The sequence below is a fragment of the Dama dama genome, chromosome 30 (assembly GCF_033118175.1).
Source record: "Dama dama isolate Ldn47 chromosome 30, ASM3311817v1, whole genome shotgun sequence".
In the NCBI taxonomy this organism is placed as follows: Eukaryota; Metazoa; Chordata; class Mammalia; order Artiodactyla; family Cervidae; genus Dama; species Dama dama.
Genome location: NC_083710.1, coordinates 76,286,273 through 76,309,895, shown reverse-complemented (window position 1 = coordinate 76,309,895; position 23,623 = coordinate 76,286,273). Strand labels below are relative to the sequence as shown.

Sequence of the window (23,623 nt, the reverse complement as noted above, 5' to 3'; positions counted from 1 at the left end):
TTTTCCTTTGGACCATCACCTTATATTTCCTGTCATGGACATATGGCTAATGTTTCTGGCTCCTGACAGTTTTTCTGTACTTTGACCCCTTCTTGCCCTAAATTCTTCAGAAGCTGTGATAGTTCAATACAGTCAAATATTTTCTTTACCAGTACAGCTCTAAAATTTAAAAATTTGTTTTAAACACACATTCACCAAACCCTGTGCCCACATTGGCTTATAGCACCTAGCCTCCCTCAGTGGTTTTCAGTTCATTTGTATCTCCAGAAAAGGTATTTAAGTATTATCATGGTCTGGAAGAAAGAGTTTACTGTATCAGTAATAAACTCGTCCATTTTCTTTTCAGTGAACACCTCCAAACAATGTGATTTTTCCTTTTTAAGTCCTTCAGGCTTGAGGAAGATGTCACGGTCACCCATGCTGTGACTGGTATTGTCGGGTACCTGAGTCACAGGTGACACGGCTAAGCGATTTGTAGCCACAGCTTGAGACTGTATACTTCACCCTAGACTGCCTCAGTTCAAAGTCCTTGAGGTTTTGTCACTTGCTGTGGCAAGTCACTTCGGCTTCTCTGCTTTCATTTCATCCTCTGTCAGTTCAGGGTCCTACAGAACTTACCTCAGAGGGTAGCTGTGAGACTGCAGTGAGTGAGGGCACACAGCGTTTAGAGCAGCGACGGGCACACACAGGCTGAGGTAACTATTGCCCTGTGGATATGAGATGAAAGGGCTGGCTTGAGTAATAAAACATTGTCTTTAGTCAGAGATCCCTGGAGGAACTTACACGTCTTGAAAAAAAGGCTGTCTCTCCATTGCCAGTTGGTTCCACACATGGCCTGAGTGACACAGGTCCTCAGGAACTCGGTCCATTATTTCTGCGTGAGGTAGGGACTGTGTGGCTCCAGGCCCTCCTCTGTCAGCCTCAGAGTCGCCATGACCAGCATATCCAGACCTCTCTATACCGGAGGAGGAGGTATTTAAGGAGGACCCGCCGGGTAGTGGGCAGTAGCATCTTGGCCCCATGAGCTCTTCCTGGAGCAGCCGTTGAGAAGCAACAGTGGTGACAGACAGGTGTCACCAACTAAAAATCGGCTCTGCCCAGCCAGTACATGTCCATTCAACGCAGACATCTGAGGAATAGTCTCAGATCACCCCCATACTGTTTACAAGTCATGACTCCTCAATACACTCTGTTTAATATATGAAGGAAAAAACACATAAGAAATGGGGACAAATACTGCAAGGTCTGGGTGATTAAGAAGGCTACATTACGAACACTGCTGGAATCTTTGGTGTTAAACACAGATGTATAAGATATATACAAATCTTGTAAATAGCCTGTTTATTTTTTTTTATAGAAAGCCACAACAGAAAGTGATTAGTATGTAACTATAGAAGAACATTTACATCCAAGAATCAACAAATTCTTCAAATTCATATTTTAAAAATAGTTTGAGTGTTAATTATAGGAGGACCTTGATGGCATCATTTTGTGAACAGTTCACGTTTAGAACAAACTCAAGACACAGCTTGAAGGCAGCTCTCTTTTTAGACGTAAGCGTTTTTGTCAAACTGTTTTGAAGGGTTTGAGGTTTTAAAATCTCCTTCTCTGCTGTGATACTTTGTCCGAGAAGACATGACAGACGTGGCCCCATTGTACGTGTATCCCATTCTGAAAGGCAAAACAGTTTGGTAGATGGTCTTTTCCACGTAGGACAAACAAAAACAGGAAGAAACCATATCCCCCCATTTCTGTCACAGCTAAGTTGTCTTTCCCTGATTATGTTTAGCTTTATTCCCTTCTCAGCCCAAGAAATAGTTCAGTGTCATTTCAGAACAGCTAGTGTGACTAAGAGAATCTCAGAAGAAACTTATGGCTTCTTAGTTTGTTCAGTTATTCTCCTTCAAAACTTAAATAAAACGTATCTTCCTGGAATCTTGGAGACTGTGATGATCTTAATCAGCAATTTCCACCTATGTGAAAATTATGAGGCCAAAGTGAAGAATATGCCCCTAAAGTTAGCAAGATTTCTACTTACAGCGATAGCTTTGGAACATAAGAATGTCAAACTCTGCTTTTTTTTTGATGCTTCATCAAAAAAAACTTTTTTTAATTGAAGGATAATTGCTTTACAATGTTGTGTTGGTTTCTGTCCTATATCAACACAAGCTCTGCTTTTTAAATTAATTATCTATTCTATTCAATATAATTTTACCATATTAAATGTTATAGTTACTATATATTCTTAACCTTTCCCAATTTTGGGTGTTTGAAGTTTTTAAAAATCATATGAACTACCTATAATTTATCCCACATATAACAATCTAGAATAGTATTGTACTTTTTAACAGGTCATTTTTGTCTCTTTTCATACCTGGGTGCTTTGTTGTTGTCAGATATTGAAAAGCAAAATATGACACCACCAATTATGCAGAGTGAGGCTCCTGCCCATCCAATAAACAGAGCAGCTCCTAACTCGTACCTGTGAAGAGTACCACACAAGTGTTAAAGCTTACTGATTTGGGGAGTAAACAGCATTTAACACTACTAGCCAACACTTACTAAATGCTCATAATACACTTGCAATGGGAGCTTACACAGGAAGCAATAATATCTGTAAAGAAAGCTTTATACTTTTCTCAAAGTGTTTTTATAGCCTTCACTCAACTGTATCTTCCCAACATCCCAAAAGGAAGCTGAAAGGAAGCTGAAGGCATCGGAATCCCTTTGGGTAAAGCAGAAGCAGTGGACTCAAGGTGAGGCCTCCTGGCTCTGCCAGCATATTGCCTCTGGGCTCTGCCTGAAGCCCAAACATTTCCATCTATTTATCCTGTTGTGCAGGGTAAATTATTTAGGCAGGATTTAGTTGGAAACAGGAAAGTTGCCTCTGCTTTTATTTTAGTTCAGTAAGTAGTTAAGCATCTGCTGAGTGCAGTCATGTGCAAAGTGCCAAAGGGTGACAGAACACGCCACCCCAACTATGCCACTTTGGCAAAAGGAGCCAAAAGCAACTGAGAAGAAACAGGAAAGCTCTGCCTTCTCCCCGTTTGCCTAAAAGCAGGGCATAAATGTGTCAAACTGTCCCCCATCCCCTCACTGCCAGGAAGAAGTTAATTCTCAGATACTGAACACCCTGCTTAGCCCACAAGTGGCACCAGAGCAATCTACATGAACAAACTTCACTAATTTGCATCTTTCATTCGTTCCCTCCTCACATTCAGGTAAGTCCCTCTATTGTGACTGACTCTTTGCGACCCCATGGACTGCAACATGCCAGGCTTCCCTGTCCATTAGCAACTCCCGGAGCTTGCTAAAACTCATGTCCATCAAGTTGGTGATGCCATCCAACCATCTCATCCTCTGTCGTCCCCTTCTCCTCCTTCCTTCAATCTTTCCTAACCTCAGGGTCTTTTCCAATGAGTCAGTTCTTTGCATCAGGTGGCCAAAGTATTGGAGTTTCAGCTTCAACATTAGTCCTTCCAATGAATATTCAGAACTGATTTCCTTTAGGATTGTCCCTCCTCACATGCCTTCCCACAATTTGTGCCTCTAGAAGCTCAAAGTCCTTTTCCTTTGTCTTGTCACTTCTCTACAGATGTACTGTTCTTTTGTTAAGATGCTATATAAGCCCAAGTTCTAGCCACCCTTTGAATTACATGCCACTGGGTACTCTTGTGTAGGGGCGATGCACATATAAATAAACTCCAGTTTTCTCTTATTAATCTATCTTTCTTCTGAGCAGAGAACCTAGGAGAGTAGAGGAAAAAAATCGTTTTCTTCCTCTACAGTGTCCATGATAGATACAGCCTCATCATGCTTATCACTACAGTCCAGTGAGAGATGAATAAAAAAGTATCCTTTAGTGACAGCCTGCTATGAAACCTCTCCTTGATGGCAGGCCGCTGATGACTAGAACAGATGCAAAGGTAACTAAGACAGCCCTTGCCCTGGAGAGGTCACCATACAAAGGTACAAACAACACTACCGAGAACAACAGAGGAAATGACAGTGGAGGGCTGGAGGATGTTCTCTCAGGGGAAATATATATATGTATATTTCGGAGGAACAAATACAGAATGAGAAAAGTATACCAAAATTTCAGAGATTGTGGGGTTCTCATGTCCGCCTATCCTTTTCCTGAAGAATTTTTTTTTTTTTAATAAAGAAGTGATTCTCAGACTTTTAGCTCACAGACCTCTATCACAAGGTGAAAACAAATGGATGACATTCCCTACCTAATGGTGCCTTTCAGTGTTAAATGAAGTCAGAGGGGGAAGGGTCTGTTTTGATCATACAGAATCCGCAGAGAGGCTGAGAATGGAAGGAAGAGTTGAGAGTAGGAGGGGAAAGTTGGGGTCAAGGTCAGGCTACCCACCCTGCACCTGGTTGCAGGGTCAGGCTTAGGTATCAAGGCCTCCCCACACTCTGGACAGCATCTGGCATGCGTGACCTGTGCCTGACCTGAGCTTTGTCTCATCCTTTTCAGCATGCTGTGTCACTATGTCTGAACTCCCGTCTGGGCGGGGGCAGGCAGCGGTGGTGGTGTGACAGTGTGGCCCCGGCCGCCAGCCAGCGGGAGCAGGAAGCAGCATTTACACAAGGCAAGGGCCTGGTGGTCTACTTGCCCATTTCCAGATCTGGCTCTTCAGTTAATTTCACAGCTTCCATTTGCAACTGGGAAGAGGTGAATTATATAATACACACTACAACTTGGTGTGTGCATGCATGCTAAGTCGCTTCAGTTGTGTCCGACTCTTTGTGACCCCGTGGACTGTAGCCAGCCAGGCTCCTCTGTCCGTGGGATTCTCCAGGCAAGAGTACTAGAGTGGGTTGCCACTGTTACATAAAACACACTGCCTAGTGATCCCTTCTTTTTTCACTCTTGTGTTGCCTTACCTGGGGAATCAAGGTGAGAGCTAAAGGAAGGAAGAGCTATAAGCACCTCATCCTGCACTAAAGCACTGATTAGGCTCTGGGAACCGAGAAACTTCTTGAACTGTTTCAATCAGAGGCAGCAGCAGAAAAGAGAAGGTCAGTGTACGTGGGGAAAAAGCCTTCAGTGTGCACAAAAACCAGCTTAAAAGAGGACTGCACAGTGAAGTGTACAGGTGAAAAGAGCTTGCCAGATCAAGAGTGTTAACCTGGTAGTTTTATAAAAGATACCTTCATTAAATATCATGTTACACATCTACAAAGGATATCCTGGATTCCCACAATAGGCCCTTCTTGTACGATGTTTGGATGACATTATACAAATAAAACGAGCAGAGGGCCTGCCAAGTTGTAGGTCCCGGTTAATGGACCTCTTTAAAATATCTGCAATTCCTACAGTAAGCTGGCATCCAGTCCATCAACTGTCATGCTATTACTGCAAAGACAGCTAGAGGATGACCACACTGAACATTTTGACATGGAGGACATTATTATAGGATTACAATTTAACAATACTTTCTATTTTTCTTTATTTTTCTCCTTAGAGCTTAGGCTGTCTTCTCTCCTGAAACTATGCATTAGTATATTAACTTTCAGTGTAAATACTCCTGGAACAAACAGTCTTGAGATTTTTCTTAAAATATTTAGCTTTCTAAAAGAGGATGCCAGTGCCAGGATCATGGTTAAAAATAAGTCTCTAGTAATTGATAGTGGTCCATTAGGGCATAGGTTGGTAGAACTCAAATCATAGGTCAGCACTGTGAATTCATTTAAAAAGAGCATACAACTGGGTAGAAATCAGAGGATAACTATCTACACAGCTCAGACGTTGGGAGCTATTTCTTTATTTAAATTTAAGCCAACTGAAACTTCCTGAAGGGATTTAAGAGTCACCAGTATGGCTTATATTAAAAACTGGTTTGGGAATTCCCTGGAGGTCCAGTGGTTAGGACTCTGAGCTTCCGCTGCAGGGGGCATGGGTTCAATCCCTGGTCATGGAACTGGTTCACTTACTCCTGTTTTTAAACATATTTTTAGATTTTCTAAAATCTAAACATAGACTCTATTCCAAGGAGAGTATCATTTCCTTTTGAGCTTTTTATGAATTCTGTCAGAGTCAAATATTTAATAAATAGAACCATTTTAAAGCTAAAGTCTTGAAGAGACTCCATGTCTATACCAATAGCTTCTAACAATTGGATGCAAGGGATTGTGATGTGGTTCTCTCTCTTAGAGACTTTTTCTTCCTTTTGTTGAAAGACACTTACAGCAGACTTATTCAACAGTGGCTTGAATTCACACCCATCAGTATGCGTGATCTGGCAAAAACAGAAGTATTATTGAAAGACAGGACTGAGGGTGAGCCACGTAACATCCATTCAGGTTTGTTCCGGGCCACGGCTCCTCTGACATTCATTGGGAAACTCCATCTCTGCCTGGAAATCTTTCTTCACTTTTGGTAACACTGAGAAGCTGACTTCAGCGCCTCAGGAGATCATGCTAATTTCAGATGATCTGCTGCAGGTCTGTCTTTTGTTAACAATATCTTCCTGGCCCTAGACCAGCTTTCCCACTCTTTACTGAGCTGTTACAATTGCCAAAATTTCTTCATTATTCGGAAAGGCTACCAGTCTGCTTAGCACCAGACAGATGCAGGATCGACAGGCTGAGGACTGATCTCTGTTTTACAGATCAGAACGTTGTTCTTGGATTATCTCTCACATATTCTGTTCAATGGAAAGGACTCATAAAAAGCAGGCTTATGACCTGAATTCATGTATGTAATTGTGAATCTAGTAAACAAGTAATAGGTAACATTTTTCTTTCTATAGAGAGAAAGTAAAGCACAGATTAATGACCAGAATTTTCCCAAAAAAGAACCATAATGATCTACGGCATTAAAATACACCTTGAATTACTAGATGAAGTTAATTCTTATTCACCTGGCTGTGCTAGGGCTCCAGACTACTGTTCATTTCCTAATGAGAGCGCCTGGGCTAGAACCACGCTCAGTGGTCTAAATTCTTATGCATTTCATATTTACCTCCTATTTTAGCCTAGTAACATGCACAGTAATCCTTAGGGAACGAATTGAGGAACACCTCTTATTTTTACCTCTTTATCTCTGTCTTTCTTGCACCCAACCCCTGTTATCATTTGATCTGCCATCTATAGGGAGCGCGTGTATCCCATCTACCCTGTCACCTACCTCTGATGGCAGGTGACACCATCAGAGAAGTGACAAGCTAGATATTGTTCGAATCATGTGTTTCAGGGTGAATGAGAGAACACATTCTGTTCTCAAGGATCTTACAGTCTAGAGGAGATGGTCAGACATTAAACAAATAAAGGACAATGACGCCTAACAACAGAAGCAGAAGAACATATGTTTGCAAAGTAAACATTACATGTTCTCCCAAATCCGTAGAGATGTGGTTCAACTAAGAGTCCACCATAACAACAGCTACTGGCAGATCACTGTACCAGGATTTTGTTTTTTGTGTTAAGTATTTTGGCATATATTATCATATTTGATCTTCAATTCTAAGAGACAGTTCTTCCTACCGTCAGAGCAAACTGAACCTGGGTGAGATTAAACTACTTGCCTCCCCATACCTCAGCTAAGTAAACAGTAGAACCAGGATTTTAAACCAATAACTGATTCCAATCCTTGAGCTCTTTTTTTAAAAAAATTAATGTTTACTGGAGTAGAGTTGCTTTAAGAGCCTGGTGAGCTACAGTCCACAGGGTCGCAGAGAGTCAGACATGACTGAGCTGCTAACACACCTAGTTGCTTTATCATGCTGTGTTCGTTTCTGCTGTAAAGCAAAGTCAATCAGTTAATCTCAATCTTTTTGACCCACCTCCCAGAGTAATAAAATAAAAACAAAAATAAACAAATGGGGCTTAATTAAAAGTTTTTGCATAGCAAAGGATACCATAAGCCAATCCCAAGCTCTTAGCCATCACTCTTTCTCCCTTTTTCCCTTTGCTAAGAAAAAGATGGGATCAATATGAAAAGATAACAATCAGATCCCGAGCTCTTAGCCATCACTCTTTCTCCCTTTTTACCTTAGCTAAGGAAAAGAAGGGATCAATATGAAAAGGTAACAATCAGTGCAATGTTTTGGGCTTGTCATTTCAGAAAGATGTGAGTTTTCCCTCTTTCCTCGGCTCATTGCCTTCTCAGTGGCTCTAGGGTATGGAATTTTTTTTCAGAATTCCCTCTGGCTGTCTTTTCACCCAGCACAAAAAGAGGTGAGGGTAGTAATTAAAATCAGGGCTTGCTGGATTTGAAAAAAGAAACTGCAGCTCCTCTGTAAACAAAACCAAACTGTTTAACAAAAGAAAAAAACCTCATACTTTTAAGATCCCCAGAGAAAAGTGAGCTTGCTAGAGGTTGCAGAGCTAGAAGCCAAGTCTTTTGACCTCAAGGATGGCCATTTTTACCAAACATACTGTCCTAGTCCTTATGTTTTAAAAGTTCCAAGTTTAGGAAGTACATCCATATATTATCAATGCTAACTTTTAAAAATTGAATTCCATTGGTATACTGATCTTTTAAACATTACCATCAAAAAGAAACTTTACTCAAAGGCTTATATAATCCTTGGAGGAGGAAATGGCAATCCACTCCAGTACTCTTGCCTGGAGAATTCCATGGACAGAACAGCCTGGCAAGCCCCAGTCCATGGGGTCGCAAAGAGCTGGACATGACTGAGCAACTAACACTTATATAATCCAAGTTCTGTATCATCGCATGGATGGATTTTATGTGAACAAGCACTCTACAGGCATTATCTACAAGCACACCTTTCCCCCAAATACCCTGCATTCTTTTGGGGTCCCAGGTACCGGAAGCAGGCTGTTTAGTGCCCACCAATCCATGTATCTCCCAAGGCTGCTGCATTCTCCTCTCCCTTATGCAATTCATGTTAGTTAACAGCTTATTCAGTGATCTGCAAGACACCACAAAATTTCCTACCCAAGGCTTCCCAAAGAGCCACGAAATAGTGGCAGGCACCTCCCAAATCATGGCTAGAGTAGAAAGGGATAATTTAAATAAGCATCTACTTGCATATGGAAACTTCAAGGAAATGTAAAATAAATGAACTGCTACGTAATAGCCTCTGTTTAAGGGTCAGTCCCATTTAAAAGAATAGCGTTCACTGAGTGCCTACTCTAGGCACCAGTCTAAACAGCTGAAATGTACTATCTCATTAATCCTCACGATAAACTCATAGTTCTCATTCTTCCCATTTTACAGATGAGGAACACAGGACACAAGATAGGACAAGTGATTTCTTCAAGGCTACACCACTAAAAGATGACAGAGCTGGGGTTCTCTCCCAGGCAGCCTGGATCCAGGGTCCTCATTCTTGAGGTCTCCCCTCCCCCATCCCTTTAACCAAATCTCCCCAAGCATGCTCAGTCTTTCCACCCTAAGAGAGATGCAGACAGACAGACAGCTATACACCACTGCTTACTAATCATCCTTGCTGTAAACATTAGAGAGTATGGACTAGTTACAAGAGATGCCCAAATCAGCAAGATGTGGTCTTCACTTCAAGATACTCCTGGTCTTGTTTGGAAGATGGACTGACAGGCAAGTGCCACTGCCCAGTTGGATTGTAACAGAAGCACCAGGAGCAAAGGAAGCACCCTGGTGGGCACCTCACCCAGAATGCAATTCCTGCAGGATACACAGAGGTGGGCCGGGATGTGAAAAGGAGAGGGGAAGGGCTGGTGGTGGTAAAAGCGGAGTCACCGGGAAGCATGGCAAACTGGAAGAAATCGTGGCTTCGTATACTGGTCAGTGAAAACAAAACGACAGTTGCCAAACATTTGATTTCTAAGTATATTAAGTTCTGCCAGCATGAAAAAAGCATCAGAGCAATTCTGATGATCTCAAGTGGTCAGTCCTACCACAGAACAAAGTGAATCCTTCTTAATATTTAACAGTCAAATTCTGGTTTGTTCTTAACACTTGGCACTGCTATGGAATCCCTTACCTGAGACTCTATGAACCTCTTATCAGTATTAATTCATTCTCCAAATAACCTCATGATTGAAACAAGCTTAAGTAAACAAACATCTATAATTCATTAAATTATAATAAGGTCAGAGTACAGAAGTTAAATATCTTGGCAAGGCCACCAAGTGAGATCGACTGTCCTTTCAAGTTCACCCGGGAAAATGTGTCTCATCTAAAACCATACTTCTTGAGTTATCTGCTGTGCATTTAACTTGACAGATAACAGGAATGAGACTTTACCAGGAAGCAGACAGTTGTTTATTTCTAACTACTAAATAACCACAACAGTGAAAAGATTTTACCTTAGTAAAACTTAAAGTAGAAACTAACTGTATTCCAGGAATGCAGAGTGCTAGAGGTAAATAACTCCGTGGTTTTAAAAACTCTGAACTTAAAAAGGCTTGAATATGATAAGACCCAAACCATGAATATCTGAGCCAAAATGTTAATGATAAATCTCACTGACTACAAGAGAATAAATCTAAGATCAGATGTTCTGTTTTCTCAATTAAGGAAATTGGTTCAATGCTCTAACTTTGCATGATTTGAAAAGAAGTTTCTTTATGCCAATCAATTCTTCTTTGGAACTATCTATTTAAGAAACAAAGCAAGACACTCAAGAAGTTAGTGGTTTGGACAACAGATGGTGAGAATACTGTATATTTCAACAAAACGACAGGGTGAATCATACTCCGGGGTGCTTATGACCATCAGTTTGCAGGAGGATAGATTTTATTTTAATTTGGTAGATATTGCTTTAATAAAAAGGAGGAAGTTTGTTTGAAACAGCCCAAAGGGAAGCATTGAGAAAGTTTTCAAGGCTTTGCAGGAGTCCATCCTGGAGCCATAAAACATAATCACAACTTGAATCAAAGCAAAGAAGCAAAACAAAAGGAAAAAAAAAGTGAGGAAATGGCAGAACACAACCATAGCCAGGTGAAACTCTTTAAGGGTTGCAGTTGCAATCAAATGATTGTAGGCAGGAAGAAAAATCTTCCCAGTTAAGTTGTGGGAAAGAAAGGGTTTCAGAAATAATCAGCCACTGAACACAAAGCCTGATAATGTTTGCAGTGCAACTGCCACAATCTTCATCCTAATGATATATCAGAAGCCGCTCATTTTGTTCCCTCATCAATAAAGCACCTCCTGAGCTCCCTGAACATAGTAGGAGTGTGGTGTGAACTCTGCGGATGAGCTTAGTCCTGTGCGTCTAACGTAAGCAACCAAGGTGAGTCTTGGAAATCCACAAGAATCCTTAAGAAAAACAATAGCAACAAAATCAGGTTCTGCGGCCCAAACTGTTTTTCAATGCATCTTAGGGCAGGTATTTGCTCACCAGAAATTTATTTATTTTTTATATTAATGAAAGATTTAATACAGCAAGAGATATAACAACCATAAACATTTATGCACATAATGACAGAATATCTATGAAGCAAAAACTGACAGAATCGAAAAAAGGAATAAACATTTCTACTATAATAGTTGGAGATTTCAATATCTTACAGTAATTAACAGAACAACCAATCAGAAGATAAGGAGATAGAGGACTTAACACAATAAACTAATGAGATCTAAGAGACATATACAGAACACCAACCAACAACAGCATAAACATTCTTCTCAAATGCACAAGACATTTTCCAAGATAGTCCATATATTAGGCCACAAATTAAGTCGCCAGAAATTTAAACTAGAGCATGTGGCAAACACCTGTTCCTCACTGCTAACTAAACACACATATCCCTGTGCCACAGACGCGCCGTCTAGGGCAGCAGGGAGAGCTGCTGCTCTAGGAAGATGAATGCATGATACAGATGGGAGAGGAGGATGAGCCAGCCTTCTATCTCCATTTTCGCAGAGGCTTCCTCAGTCTGCTGAGATAACAGAAGGCCTTTCTGCTAATCCCGAGAGGACTAGCTCTGCAGATCAGAATTTCACTTAACCAGGTATCATGCTAGGCAAATAAGAGATGATATATAAGTGTTTTCTGTTCTCAAGGAACTTACTCTCATGAACATCAGTGAAGACACCAAGGAAATAATCAGAACACCCCTGGAGGGGTGTCCTCACCCCAGCACTCCTAGGGCTGCCCCTACCTTTGGCAGCAGTTCTCCAACATATTCCTCTCCGAGTTCATGCACAAACTACATCAGAGGCACCGATTACTAAACTCTAGGAAATGCCAGCTTGGGAAGTCCTCTCCCCTAGAATATGCCAAAATCAAAATCTCACTTCAGAAATTAAATACTTTAAGACCTACGGAATCAGTTTACTATGTGTTGATATACAATTTTCAGCTTATTGATTTTCCTAATTTTTGTCTCCTTCTCTTCTACTAGAGGCTATTGTAAGAGTAAAATAATAAAATGAAATAACATTTGAAATGCTCTGGTCAATGGTAGGGCATAACATGTGTTAGCTATTATTTTCATTATATAAGCATTTACTATTTATGCATGAACTACACAAGAGACACTACTAGAAAAATCATTTCCCAAAGATTCTTAAATCCACCAGAAAAACAGTAATGGATCCTGATCAGACATTTTAGTAATTACTCTTTTAAAATTCTATAGTGTTTTATCTAAAGACTGAAAGAAAATCCCCAGCCTGGTTGATAGCAGTACACATGCATACACGAGCAGTTTTCTACAGGAATCTATGGGAATATTCTCACGGAAGACACACTGTTTGATCTATTATGATTTCTAATTTGGTATTCTGTGGGTTTTTTCCAAAGCAAAGAAATAAGCCTAGGGAAACTATAAAAAGCAACAGCCCACAGTTAAAAACCAACAGCAACAAGAGAACTGGTCTGTAAGTGCCAAAGCATTCACCCGCAGCTGAAACTGGTCACATCTGGGTGTCTGTGCCACTCTTGGAGAATTTTTTTTAAAGACCCTGCATCGTGTACAGTTTATTAGGTATAACTTGTTAAGGCCAGAGTCAACAGAACAAATGTAAAAGGCTGATTAAAAGTGAAAAATAATATTTTATTCACTATCATTTAATCATTTCTAATCTTCAGAATCACAGCCTTATTTTCATCTCAATGTCTGTGATGGAAACTGGCCTACAGCCTAAAATCTGGCAAGTATCATTTTGAATGGACAACAATCAAGGCAAGCTCTTAATTTTCGGTTATCACACTTTCTCCTTCTTTCCTCCCCATCCTACACCTCTCTTTCACTTTTCCCCAATTTGACTTCAGTTTTACAATGTGTGGCTTCCCTGGTAGCTCAGATGGTAAAGCGTCTGCCTAAAATGCGGGAGACCCGGGTTCAATCCCTGGGTCGGGAAGATCCCCTGGAGAAGGAAATGGCAACCCACTCCAGTATTCTTGCCTGGGAAATCCCATGGACAGAGGAGCCTGGTGGGCTACAGTCCATGGGGTCGCAAAGAGTCGGACACGACTGAGTGACTTCACTTTACAATGTATAGTAGATGACCTTTAGCGTTCTAAATCCTAAGCCTTGAGCTATTTAGAGACAAGTATGTTACAAGACACTTGTAACACTAATGCAGTGATTCAGTGCATCTTTTGCCAATGTAGCACCTATACTGTTTGCTCTTAAATGATGTCATCAAATAGCCTCTATCAGTATGTCCCAGTTTCATAGGCCATAGAGGAAATTTAGGTACCTTAATTTAGAAGATGATTTTAAACCTGTTTCCTGTAATCCACAAGCACACAGACTTAAGAAGAGTACTTACTTTTGCTCCACGAAGAGGGGATCAAAGAATTCTGTTGTGATTTTGTTTGCATACAGGGAACACCCGGTCATTGAGCACAGCCCTAAAGAGCATCAGAAGGAAAGTACTATGACACCTGGTGTTTCATGAACATCCTGAAGCACCTTGTTTGGAAGAAAGTTACTATTTACCTGACAGTATGAATACAATCCCAGCCAAACAAGCAATTTTAGCTTTGGCTTTATCTGAGCCTCCGACTTTGGTACATTTCATGCCAATCAGGGCGAATATGGAACCGAAAAAGCCCAGGCTGACAGCGGCAATCATAAGTCCTCTACATGCCTGGATGTAACCTGCAATTAAAGTAAGGCATTTACATTAGCATAAAACATGTGGTTGTCCAGAGAGAAACTCACATTTTACATTGTCCTCCTGAATGACTTTCTGTTTTCGGGAAAAAAAAAAAAAAAGGACTGTAAAATGGTTAAAACACATGTTAAAACAAGCAACAAGAATGGAAAGAAAGTTAATCTCTATGGCACACTTTTCAGTCTGGCATATGCAGGATCCTCAGGCTACATCTCTGAGTGTTATTATTCCCACAGTCACAAATGAGGAAACTGAGACACACAAAAGCTACATGATATGCCAGGGATGAGTGAGTAAGAGGCTGGAATGAATTCCATTCAGATCTGGCTACAAAATCCACGACACTGCCTTTCACCCTGAGAAACGTCATCTGCCACTCTCTCAACCCTCTTATTCCTTTGCACATCAGACCTTTAAAACAGATGTTTTAATGATTTTGACATTGAAAACCTTATAATTGAGCAGAGCTCCCAAAGAGTCACATCTTCTAATATTAGTGAAAGATTATAAATGAGACCAACTGAAATATCATCATGAACCTTGAGGAATCTAAATCAAGATGTATTTTCATGACCTTTTAAAAATTCTTCCGGGCACATACAATAACACTGGGTTTAAATAAGCATTGGTTAGTTCCTAGAAGAATATTTTGTAATTATGAAATTAACTGTGTACAAATGGATACTTTCCAAGTATCCTAAAAGCTTGCTCTGTTGGTTTCTTTGAGCATTCCTCCTACACCACTCATTTTCTTAGTCATATCTTCTCATTTGCACAGCCAGGATGATGGTAAACTTCAGACTGGCTTTTGTCCAGACACTAACAAATTTTAAATTAACAGGATTTAAATGAATACATTTAAAAAATGTCATTATGTTCATTTCAGCCTGAAACAGTGCTAAATGTCAATCTGCAATAGTGACGACACACCAGTGTAAGTAAATATTTGTTAAACAAATGAACACAGTATCTATCAGGTTTACATTTGGGATTGACCTTTTTTATTTGAAAAAACTCTTAAGTGCCAAGATACACCAAGTCATTTCCTACTGTGTTCAGGCAAAGCCTATGATAATCATAAATATTAATTCTAAGGCTACAATAATCATATATTCAGGGAATAATGCTGGAAGGTGGCCTCCAGGCCATGTTTCTTAATCAAAAAATAAAATTTTAAGTTTTATTCCTATCCCCAGGATCCATTTTGAAGAGTACCCAGAAGATGTTCTAATTGATTGAACAAATTTAGGCCTCTACAAATGCAAACCACAGTCAAACCCCAAAAAAAATCAGTCCTGAATATTCACCGGAAGGACCGTTGCTGAAGCTGAAGCTTTGGCCACCTGATGTGAAGAGCTGACTCATTGGAAAAGACCCTAACGCTGGGAAACATTAAAGGCAGGAGGAGGAGAAAGAGACGACAGAGGATGAGATGGTTAGAAGGCATCACCAACTCAATAGACATGAGTTTGAGCAAATACTGGGAGACAGTGGAGGACAGAGGAGCCTGGCATGCTGCAAGCCATGGGGTCACAAAGAGTCGGACCTGACTTAGCAATTGAACACCACCACCACCACAAATGCAGAAAGCAAGGACAACGATCTTCCATTTTATAGTGTGAACTGTTTCCAGACAGAAAATAATTTCACTGATGGTGAGGCTGTCAAAAAAACCCAAACAAACAGTAAAAGAAACTTATTTTTAGCAAAACAGGATAATGGAGGCCTATTTTGGTAATAATAGTAGTGCTGCAAGGGCGATCTGTGTGTTTGCTGCAGAATACTAACTCAGCTCCATTTTAAACTGCAATCCTCAAAAAAAAAAAAAAAAACCAAAAAGCCTGCAATCCTCTAGTCCCCCAGCCAGAACCCAGGGAGCGTAGCAGCACAGGGGGAAGAAGCATCTTAGTTCCTTGCAAGGTTAAAGAGAGTCCTCCAGAGTAACCGCAACTGGCTCATCACTTACCACCAGAGCTACTGGGACAGTGTGGTTTCAATAGTTTTTTGACATTTGTTTCAATCTATGGTTTTGAGATATTTTAGCTGATTCTTACTACAATCCTAAACAGACAAGAAAGTGTATGTGTGACTTAATAATAGTAACAGTCGCTCAGTCGTGTCCAACTCTTTGTGACCCCATGGACTGTAGCCTACCAGGTTCCTCTGTCCATGAGATTCTCCAGGCAAGAATACTGGAGCGGGTTGCCATTCCCTTCTCCAGAGGATCTTCCCGACCCAGAGATTGAGCCCACGTCTCTTGCATCTCCTGTATTGGCAAGCTGATTCTTTACCACTAGTGCCACGCAGGAAGCCCATAACCTCTATTATATATGTTAAAAAAAAAAAGCTATTCTAGAAAATCTTATCATCCACCATAATTTGCATTTACCTTAGTAATCTCATCGACTTTATGTACAGAAAACACAGGAGCTGTGCAAATGGTTAAGTCTACAATCTGATCACTCAGAACGTGAAATGCATTTTCCCAGATGGTAGACAGTGGTCAGAATCCCAGGCTGGTGCACTCAACCCTTAATATGACTAGGGAAAATAACAGTAGGCTTTAAACTTTAATCGTTACTCGTATTATTTTTTTCTGAGTTTCTCACTCGGTTCTCCTGTCTCAGCTCTGATGCCTGCAGAAAGACTGGCTCTGCCCTCTTGGCACAAGAGGAGAGAGGAGAGAGAGCAGGTTCTAATGACGTCAGTCCTTCATCAGAACCAACCAGAACCCTGATGTGGAGGGGAAGGTAACTCTGCCTACTGTGAGAACAGCAGCAATAAGTTGCTAACTCATCACATGCATAAAGGGTTTCCCTGGTGGCTCAGACGGTAAAGAATCCGACCACAATGTTAGAGATGGGGGTTCGATCCCTGGGTGGGGAAGATCCCCTGGAGATGGGAGTGGTAACTCACTCCAGTACTCTTGCATGAAAATTCCCACGGACAGTGGAGCCTGGAGGACTACAGTCCACGAGGTCGCAAAGAGTCGGACATGACTGAGTGATTAAGCATACACAGCACATCTACAAAAGAAGGCACTTCAGGGTCTAGAGTTCCTGGGATAAACTTCACTGCCAGCCATAAATGGAACCCAGTTGTTGGTAGGCTTGAGGTCTGTAAATTAGGGGCTACCAGTTCTTAAAACACCCATAGACTCAAGCCTTGGGTGACCTCCCACAAACTCTTTCAGAGTTTATCTTTTGCAAAGCAGACTTCTACAACCTTGCTTTTTAACAGTTCCGGAGGTTAAAATTTATAAGTAACACCCTCAAGTGAAGTGGTGGTAAAAACCTAGTCAAGGAGGCTATTATTTTTGACAGGTCTAATTTACTGACACCGTTAATAGCTAATTGACACATTAAAGTGCTGAGGCATGAACATATTTGCTCAGAAGTTCTCTGAAGTATAATTTATAGTTAACTTCCTTGGAAAAAATGACAAACATTCCCACTAACAAAAATAGATGGCATAAACTGAAAAAAAAAAAAACAACAACAAAAAAAACTAAAGCCTAGCTTAAAATGCTTCCCAGCTGTAGTTCAAGTGGCACTTTGAAAGGAATATGGGTTAGCAATAAACAGAAATCACCAGCTTGTTCAACCGTGAGTTTTTCAATTAGTAAAATACCATGACTTTAATGAATTCCATTGGAGGAAACCTTCAAGGTGTCCCTTAAAAGTTAAATGTTTTCCACACATACCTTATTTTCCATTTCCAACTAGCAGAAATAAAAATATCCACTTGGTGGAGACAATTTCCTAGCAGCACTCTTGCTAGTTGTTGATTGAAGGAAGGAAAAAAAAAAAGAAGAATGTGCTTTTCTTGGGCTAGAAGCCTCATGTGCTTTTTAGCAGATCCTTTGCGAGAAGGATGGCATGAGGGGCAAACCCAAACTCTGGATTTCAGCCCCGGTTCCTCTCTTTACCTGTTGTGTATCCTTGACTACATTCCCTAATCTCTCCAAGCCTGTTTTCGCATCTGTAAAATCCAGGGAGAACAGCACTTACTTCATAGGAGGAATAATATGAACTAAGTGTCTGGTGAGTGGTAAGAAACACATCAAAGCTTCCCGTCTCTAACACTAAGATTGATTCTAGGCAGAAATTAGAGCTGGAATTTTAACATGGCATTACATTCAATCTGTACATTTAGCTTTTTCCTTACAGGGAAAACTGGGATAACAATAATACCTCTTGACAATGAGGAATCACAGCTTTGACCTTATACAGGAAATTCAGAATAATGACCCCATCGTCTGTGTCCAAGAGACACGTTCTTCCACCTAAGAGGAGACGGGGAGAACTGTGAGCCTTCTCTCTCCCTTGGATTCTTCTGCCTGGGTTAAGGGGAGGATTGGCTTACTCGGGGCTGTAGCCACCACAGCTCCTGCTAACGCAGCTTTCTCCCTCCACTTCAAATGCAATATCAAGAAGTCCAAGTGCACTGTGGGGTTGGCAGGACCCGACTGACGGCCAGCATCCAGCACATGTGGCTGCCCTGAAAGTACACTGCAGAGCGTCAACAAGCAAAGGGGCTTGTTCCGGGAAGATCCACTTGTAAGTGGAGGGGAACTGACTTCTCTCTACAGGGAAATGTAGCTGCGTGGTCGAACTCCCCCCTTCAAATATTATTCTGGGAGATAATGAAAAGTAAATGATCACTTTGGGATAGGCACTGCCCTCTTAAGCCACAAGAAGCTGAGCCAGCAGGATGAGACTGATGGATTATAGGATACATTTCAATGTTTTATATGAGAAAAGACACCCACATTTAAAAGACAAGCAATGGGCTGAGATTGCAACATATCTAACAAATCAAAGACCGACATCTAAAAAAAAAAACAACACCAAATCATTTAAATCAAGAGGAAACAACAGAACCATGGGCATAAGATACAGACAAGCAACTCATAAAAGGAAAAAAAGTGGTCAATAAATACATGATAAGATGGTCAAAGTCACAGTAATCAGGGAAATGCCAACTAAAAGAATAACATGATAGGCTGCTGCCCACTAAACTGGATGAGAAATTTAGTGGTGAGAATATGGAGAAACAGGTATTCTCATATGCTATGTGGAATTAATCTGGCAGTATAAACTAACTAATAAAATGAATATTCTACTGCTTTGACAATACTATTTCTCAGTATTTACACTACAGAAACACACATGTGCACAAAGAAGCAAACAGAAAGATTTTCAGTAAAGCACTAACAACAGTGAAAAACTAGGAAGGCTTCACCCAACGTCCAACAGTGGGTAAGTCACTAAATAAACCAGTTTATTTAACAGTATTCATGCAGTCGTTAAAAAGAGTTATTTCTGTAGGTACCGACTTGGACAGCTATGTTATTAACTTATAAACAAGGCAGAACAAGCGGTGATGTCATTTATGTTTTTTAAAGTCATTTTCTAGACACAAGAGCACACGTGGAAGGCCATTTTGTGAGCTGAGTTGTATACAAATGTCACGCCTCTTCTTTAGAGCTGGATGGTTGAAAGCTATGCTCTTCTTCCTCCTCACTACCCCTCTGGCCCCCAGATCTTTCTAAAAAAATATTTATTTATTTATTCGTATGTGTGCCTGTATGTGTGTTCAGTGGCTCAGTCGTGTCCGACTCTTTGCGACCTCAGGGACTGTGGCCTGCCGAGCTCCTCTGTCCAGGAGATTTTTACCAGCAAGAATACCCAAGTGGGTTGCCATTTCCTCCTCCAGGGGATCTTCCCAACCCATGGGTTGAACCCGTGTCTCTTGCTTGTCCTGCACTGGCAAGCAGACTCTTTACCACTGGGTCACCTGGGAATCCCTTATTTGGCTGCCCTAGGTCTCAGTTGCGACATGGGGGTTCTAGTTCCCTGACCAGAGATCAAACCTGGGCACCCTGCATCGGGAGCTCAGTCTTAGCCCACCAGCGAAGTTCCCATGCCCCCAGATCTTGACCATGACGTCTATTCTCACCTCAGACACACGGGGTGAGGGCTTCACTATTCTCCACCCAATCATTTTCATGAAGTATTTATTTCTCGATTGCCTCCTCTGTCCCCCAACTGTCCCAAAGAAGGACGCGCACCTGCCTGGCAGCCTCTCAGGGACAAGACAGTTACAAGAGAAGAACGGACGTGTTTAGAACAACAACTGTCAATCCATATTCCTGAATGGAAACCACAGAAATGAGCCTGTCTGTTCAAACATCTATCTGGATGTGTGATCTGCAGGGCAGAGGAAATTCAACAGTCACTCCAGGCCATCAATGGCATCCCAGCTACTTATTTTACACACCACGATGGCAGATCCAGGTGTCACTCATCTAAAACCAGATACCTATTCCCTTCCGCAGGGGTTTCCACCAAAAACCTCCGTTGAGCAAGAGTTTGCTTTTCGTAGCAATCACCATCTCAGGGGAATTAAATTTTGTCTGTTATTTACTCAGCTATGCAAATAAAAACTTGCTGTGCGGTAATAAAAGAAAAAGAAAACACCTCAAATCGAAAACTCATGTAAATGACTCTCTTAAAGTTTCTGCCAGGAACGATGTGCTGTGAAATCCTGGGAGAAAGGAGCCTAGAATTTGAGAAATCAGTGTCCCAGGGTGGACATTCCCCTTGAAACTAAAAATAGCCAGTTTCCTTTGTGAGCACCTGTTGCTCTAATACAATACCTTATACAGCCCAGCTAACAAGAACAACCTAGAAAACTGTCTCATGAACAACTGGCAGCAGACGCAGACTTAGGAGAGCCACACTGAACTTGTCAGTTTCCTGGCACAAGGTTCTGGGTGGCCAGGATTCAGCTACTCTCTGCAGCACAAGCAAGAACTATTCATTTTCCTAAAATTTACAGCAAGAGTTAAAGCCCAGCAGATTCATTTGTAGATACATAGCGGTTTTTCTTTTCTTTTTTTGGAGGGGGGGGTGCCCCTGCAATATGTTTCCTTTCCCCCCAGACCACTTTTAAAACCACTAATGAAATGGCTACAAGGAGTTCAGAACAAGCAGATTTCGCTTTGACGAGTCCGTTTATATCAGAATCCAGCCCTTCTGGCTGGAGAGGGCAAGCCCCCTCTCCGTGACTCTCTGTCCCAACAGTCCTCAAGAGAGAGGGGGTCCCACAACCCAGTCCTCAAGTCCTAGGACAGCAGACCTGCTTCCCTCCATCCCAGTGGCCTGAGAGGAAGCCACCCCACCCAGATCGGTTCTGCGCGTCCCCTTTCCCCCGCCCCGGGGATCGGGGCTCAGACAGGCGCCCGTGTCCTCGGGACAGACGTCCGGGTAAGGCGGGCCACGGGCACCGGGGACTCTTCCCCGGCTCCTCCAAGGGACCGAGAGGGAAAGCGCGGCCGGGCTTGGGAAGGAGTCCGGCCCGGGGTGGGGGGTCCCGCCGGGGGTCGTGAGGCTCAGCGGGCGCCCAGCAGGCGGATGGGTGGGAGGGGGAGAGCGAGGGCTGGGGGCTGGGGGGCTAGGGGATGCAGACCGTCCAGCGCCAGCATGGAAGGGAAGTCCTTGCAGTTGGAGACGCCCGTGGAGTCCGTGACGCAGGTCTTCCACAGGTTGGCCCAATAGGTGGCGGTGGTGATGACCGTGCCGTCGATGGTGGACACCTTCCAGTAGTCGGTGGGCAGCGTGGAGGACACCAGCACCCAGCCGGAGATGGAGACCATGAAGGCAATGATCTCCGACGCCGTGCTCGCCATGCCGCCCGCTGCCGCAGCGCTCGCTCTCGCGCTCCCCGCTCGGCGGCAGCACGGCGACCCCCGCGCGCCCGGCCCCGCGGCTCCGCCCCCGTCGCCCCGCCCACCCGCGGACCCGGCGCTAGGGGGCGCGCGCGGACCCAGGACGCGCCCTCGGGGAGCAGAAACTGCTCGCGCGGAGCTGCTACCCGGGTTCCCCTCCAGCCTGCTGGCCCGACGCGACCCTGTGCGTCCCTGCGGCTCCCCACTCCCAGCTCGCGCGTCTCGCGGCCGAGGCACCGTGGAGAGGGGCTCTCCTGTTGGACAAATTGGCAGCCGAATGTGGACGACCTGCTGCATCCACCCTCTTTCCCCTCCCCAGCCCTACCCATTGGCAATAGTTTGGCGTCCAGAGAATCTTGTAAAAGCAGAGCAGAAAAAAAAAGGCTTTTTGTGTGCCCGGAAAGGACACGGCCTGCTAACGCAGCCCTTGGCCCGCTGAACTCTAAAGCTTTTCGTGCCATGCTCTTCTGAGTGACCCAGTTCGGCTTGTCAAGGAGCGATCACTGCAGCTCTGGGCTCGAAGTCAGCCTTGCCCTGAAGTTCTGCAGTTCCTTTCGGCCCGGCGGCATACGGAAGGTCACTGCAAGGAGGTGGGTGACACAGACCTCAATTCAGGACAGCGCTCTGTGCAGAGCCCAGGCTGCAAGGGGACCTTCTTTACGGTCCTGATCGTGACTGTTTCAGTCACAACGCTGGCCTGCTGATACCAATGCACTACACGTAGGACATGCATTTAAGACATTTTCCTGTGAGTTCCTTCCAGCTCCCGTTTCTGAATCTCTTCTACGATGGTCCGTTTCGACTTCTCCGCGTCTTGTTCTATTTATTTATTTATTTTTACCAGCTCCACCTTTAGCATCTAACTGAGGGATAAACTCATTCCTTCATTGCTGTCTGAAAGTAAACTTAAAGATCAGGGTGAAAAAAAAAAAAAGAAAAAAAAAAAAAGATCAGGGTGTACTTTTGGCTCCAGAGGTCATTTAGGCAAAAATGAGAGAACAAAGACTTGCTTTATTATTTGTCCCTTTAAACTTCTTGGTGCGAGAGTGCTCTTTTGTGTCCGACTCTTTGCAATCCCATGGATTGTAGGCCAGCCAGTTTCCTCTGTCCATGGGATTTTCCAGGCAGGAATACTGGAGTGGGTTGCATTTCCTCCTCCAAGGAATCTTCCCAAAATAGGGATTGAACCTGTGTCTCCTGCACTGGCAGGCAGATTCTGTACCACTAAGCCACCTGGGAAGTCCAAAGTTCTTGGAATGAACCTCTAAATCAGTCCTATAATAAAGCTAGTTGCTAACCCTGTTTCCTAAAGGAAATCAACCCTGAATATTCATTGGAAGGACTGGTGCTGAATCTGAAGCTCCAATACTTCGGCCACCTGATTCGAAGAGCCGACTCACTGGAAAAGGCCCTGATGCTGGGAAAGAGCGAGGGCAAGAAGAGAAGGGGGTGACAGGATGAAATGGTTGGATGGCATCACTGACTCAATGGACGTGAGTTTGAGCAAACTCAGGTAGATAATGAAGGACAGGGAAGCCTGGCATGCTGCAGTCCATGGGGTTGCAGAGAGTCAGACATGACTAAGTGACTTAACAACAACAACAACCCTGTTTCACAATGTTTATGCAGGGACACTTTGGTTCATTGTGAAGAAATTCTCAATTCCCCTTTGTCACTTAAAAAAAATAAACGCATATAGAATGAAATTAGAAGTGATTTGATGTCTCTGGAGAAGAGAGAGAGTTGAATTATAGAAACATCCGAACAGATTTGGAAGGACCATTGGAGATTGTATGGACACACTCCACACTCAACACAATCATCTTATTTCTAGAGATAATATTCAGTTCACGCTCTAA

General features: G+C 42.7%; 1 protein-coding gene across 1 annotated transcript; it reads right to left on the bottom strand.

Annotated features, from left to right (window-relative positions):
* Nucleotides 1-1,166: 1,166 nt before the first annotated feature.
* Nucleotides 1,167-21,766, bottom strand: CLDN10 (claudin 10). Its single transcript, XM_061133800.1, has 5 exons — nt 21,506-21,766; nt 13,855-14,016; nt 13,685-13,766; nt 2,375-2,482; nt 1,167-1,671 (listed from the first exon to the last, which is right to left on the bottom strand). Exons 1-5 carry the CDS (start codon nt 21,723-21,725, stop codon nt 1,548-1,550), a joined length of 696 nt encoding a protein of 231 aa, XP_060989783.1. The 5' UTR covers nt 21,726-21,766; the 3' UTR covers nt 1,167-1,547.
* Nucleotides 21,767-23,623: the final 1,857 nt, after the last annotated feature.

Bases quoted from the DNA above. Each gene is read 5' to 3' on its own strand.
- CLDN10 (XM_061133800.1), bottom strand. From the start codon at position 21,725: ATGGCGAGCACGGCGTCGGAGATCATTGCCTTCATGGTCTCCATCTCC. The intron at 2,483-13,684 runs GTAAGTACTCTT...TACTCTTCACAG, and splicing joins CCCCTCTTCGTGGAGCAAAA to GTACGAGTTAGGAGCTGCTC. The intron at 1,672-2,374 runs GTATGAAAAGAG...TTTGCCTTTCAG, and splicing joins GACAACAACAAAGCACCCAG to AATGGGATACACGTACAATG.